The sequence below is a fragment of the Hyalella azteca genome, unplaced genomic scaffold (assembly GCF_000764305.2).
Source record: "Hyalella azteca isolate HAZT.00-mixed unplaced genomic scaffold, Hazt_2.0.2 contig1995, whole genome shotgun sequence".
Classification (NCBI taxonomy): domain Eukaryota; kingdom Metazoa; phylum Arthropoda; class Malacostraca; order Amphipoda; family Hyalellidae; genus Hyalella; species Hyalella azteca.
The window spans coordinates 15,221-18,221 of NW_025932284.1; the positions used below are offsets into that span (position 1 = coordinate 15,221).

At 43.8% G+C, this 3,001-nt stretch overlaps 1 protein-coding gene across 1 annotated transcript; it reads left to right on the plus strand.

Annotated features, from left to right (window-relative positions):
• Positions 1-1,174: 1,174 nt before the first annotated feature.
• LOC125179272 (transcription factor Adf-1-like) lies at positions 1,175-2,713 on the plus strand (the record flags this gene model as incomplete). The annotated part of the gene is given in 3 exon segments (XM_047884839.1): positions 1,175-1,376; positions 2,523-2,638; positions 2,641-2,713. Coding segments are annotated over 3 exon segments (322 nt in total), but the record flags the coding sequence as incomplete, so codon positions are not given.
• Positions 2,714-3,001: the final 288 nt, after the last annotated feature.

The window sequence follows — 3,001 nt, forward strand, 5'->3', positions numbered from 1 at the left end:
AATTACAGAATTAAACTGCACGAAAGATTTCGGTGTAATGTTGTCAACCTCAGCCTGTTACTAGTGTCAACATGTTAGTTGTTACTTGTTAAAAGCTGTTACCAGTTACCACTTGTTCTTGTTGGGGGCGCATGCCGGAGGCCAGCTTTGCCATACTTCAAACTTAGTACATATTCATTTCCATAGGTAAGAATGCTAGAGCGCATAACGGCATACGAAGTCAAGTGCTCAAAGCCATAGCGCCGGATGTCCACAGCCACAAAATAAGCTTGCCGAAGGTAAACATGGCCATACTGCATCTGGCCAAACCTCATCTGGCCTAACCTCTTCAGGCCTAACCTATACGAGCTGCAACCTTTCTCCACCCAAAACAAACCTGAGCGGACCTAACCTAACCTCATTGGCTGCAAGAAGTTAGAAAGGCGGTCCAAGTGTACTGGTAGAACGTCATTGTCTGCAAGAACGCTGTGAGCCGGGACAGCGTGAATAGGTTAGGCCAGAAGAGGTTAGGCCGGAGTAGGTACAGCCGGATGAGGAACTGCTTGCTTATGGGCGAGCAGGCTTAAGCAGTGGCTGAAGACCAACGGCGCTAATATCTTTCGGCAGTGTACGTGTCGCTTGTCTGGATTACGGAGTTCAAGCGTAGTCTGCGGCTTCTATCTGAGGCTGAGTAAAGTTGATGCGTGGTGAAGCTAGGCGTTGGCTCCAGGGCTTATTTAAAGAGTAAAATTTGTGGCCTACAGCTGCGCCCCTTCTTGTTGCGTGCCAGCTGCCACCACATGTCCACGACTACATCACGAATATCAGCCATCTAACTTCAGTTTGCTTACAGTTATTTTTAAACAGTTATTTTTATGTTTCACCTTCCCTACATGGATGTCTACTTTAATCTACCAATCTCACAAATTGTCCACACATAGAATATAGAAAGGTGGCCATGGATATTACGCCGGAGTGTGGTGCTCGCGGCGCGCATGTTACAGGCGTTGCCGCGCGCGGTGCGCCTAAAGACCCGTTTACACTATAAGGGTGCGGCCAGACAGAAAGCGAGAAAGCGCATGCGAGCGTAAGCGCGCTGAAGCGACCATATTATATTCAAACAATCCCATAGGGGTGGCCAGATAAGACGCGCGCTCGCGCTAGCACCCGCGGCGCTTGCTGAGGTTCGAAGCTTGTAGATTTGTTGAGTTAAATATACAAGCGCGAGCACGCGCGTGTAGTTGCCCCTGAGACGTCGTCGAGGATGGATGTCGAAGCTTTGATATGCTCCATCCAAGCCGTGCCGGCTATCTGGGACGCCTCGCACCCCAAGCACAGTGATCGTCAGTACATCAATGACAGCTGGTCGCAGATATGTGATGCATTGGGTATTCCAGGTAAGGCCAATGATACCTCATTTTGTTTCATTTATATATATGTACTAGTAGTAACCTTGTATTTATAATCTAGAGTTATGCCTGCCATGGAACACTTCCAAAGGGAGAAGTCAAGTAAGTAGCCAGAGTGTTACGAACATTGATAGCATATCTCGGGCCATTTCTTTCAGCAGTTGGTGTTACTATTTCACAGTGATCCTCGACACCTGTTGCTGCTTCAGTGTCGATGCCTTCTCGAGCTAGGATCATATCGTGTAAAACACAAATGGCTTATACAATTACTGTTGCATGTTCAACACTTGTTCCGATTGACTTCGTTAATAATCTAAACTTTGCGGTCATGATGCCAAACGCGCACTCAACGCATCGCCGGGCTCTAGATAGGCGATAGTTGAAAATTTTCTTTGACTGGTCTAAATTTTGTCTAGGGTAAGGGCGCATTAAAAATGGTAGTAGTGGGTAAGCTTCATCCCCAACAATGACAAATGGGGTTTTGTCTTCAGATCCAGGAAGCTGTTGCGAAGCGGGGCAATCAAATGCATTGATATAGAGACATTTAGCTAGATCGCTGTTTCTGAACACTCCTCCATCACTCTGCCTGCCATACGCACCAATGTCGACAGTGACGAACTTACATTCATGATCTGCTACACCTTGCAAAACAAGAGAGAAAAACTGTTTATTATTGTAATACAATGATCCTGAATTGTTAGGAGCTTCAATGCGAATGTGCTTGCCGTCGACTGCACCGAAACAGTTTGGAAAATTCCACTTGAGATTGAATTGCCTGGCTGTTTCCATGCACAATTTTCTATCAGGAAATGGCATGTAAGTTGGCTGAACATTCTTCCAAATCGCTTCACACGTCTCAGTAACAATTGCAGATATTGTGGATCTTCCCATTCTGAACTGAAATGCCAAAGACCGGAACGAAGCCCCGGTTGCCAGATATCTGAAAGAAAAAACCTGCATCAAAATCTTTGTTGCAATCGAATACCTTAACATAACACCATTGTCGAGTAATATATCTATTTCCTATTGACTGTAAAATGTTTACCAGTGGCCCTCTAAATAATTTTACTTCAATAGGAGTTGTGCCTAATTCAAATGCAATTCAATCTTTTTAATTAATTATATTTTTCCCAGAATCTGTCGCCCGAAAGAAGTATAATAGCCTCAGAGACCACTCCCGGACAGAACTGAAAAAAGTTCCCCATGTAAAGTCAGGAGACCCTGGATTACTTCCAGAGGAGTACACCAGTATATATGGCCTTTCTTCAAAATGATGTTTTTCCTCAAAGATCAGATGCTTGGACGAAAAATAAGTGGTAATTTGAGTGAAATGATACTGAAGCAATCTTGCATGGATGAATTTCAGTTTGAAATTCATGATGCAAACATTATCTCTACCTAATTACAAGCAAGCAAATTCATGATGCAACCATTACCTCTACCATGATGCAAGCATTACCTCTAGTTTTACTTGCACAGTTTATTAAAAACAGTTATAATTGCAGTATGCATGATATGCTTAGTAGTCATGTATTAGAGTATGATATGGACATTTCCAGTATAGCAGTTTAATGAAATCCTTATGATTATTCCTTACCTTATCGTGACAACAA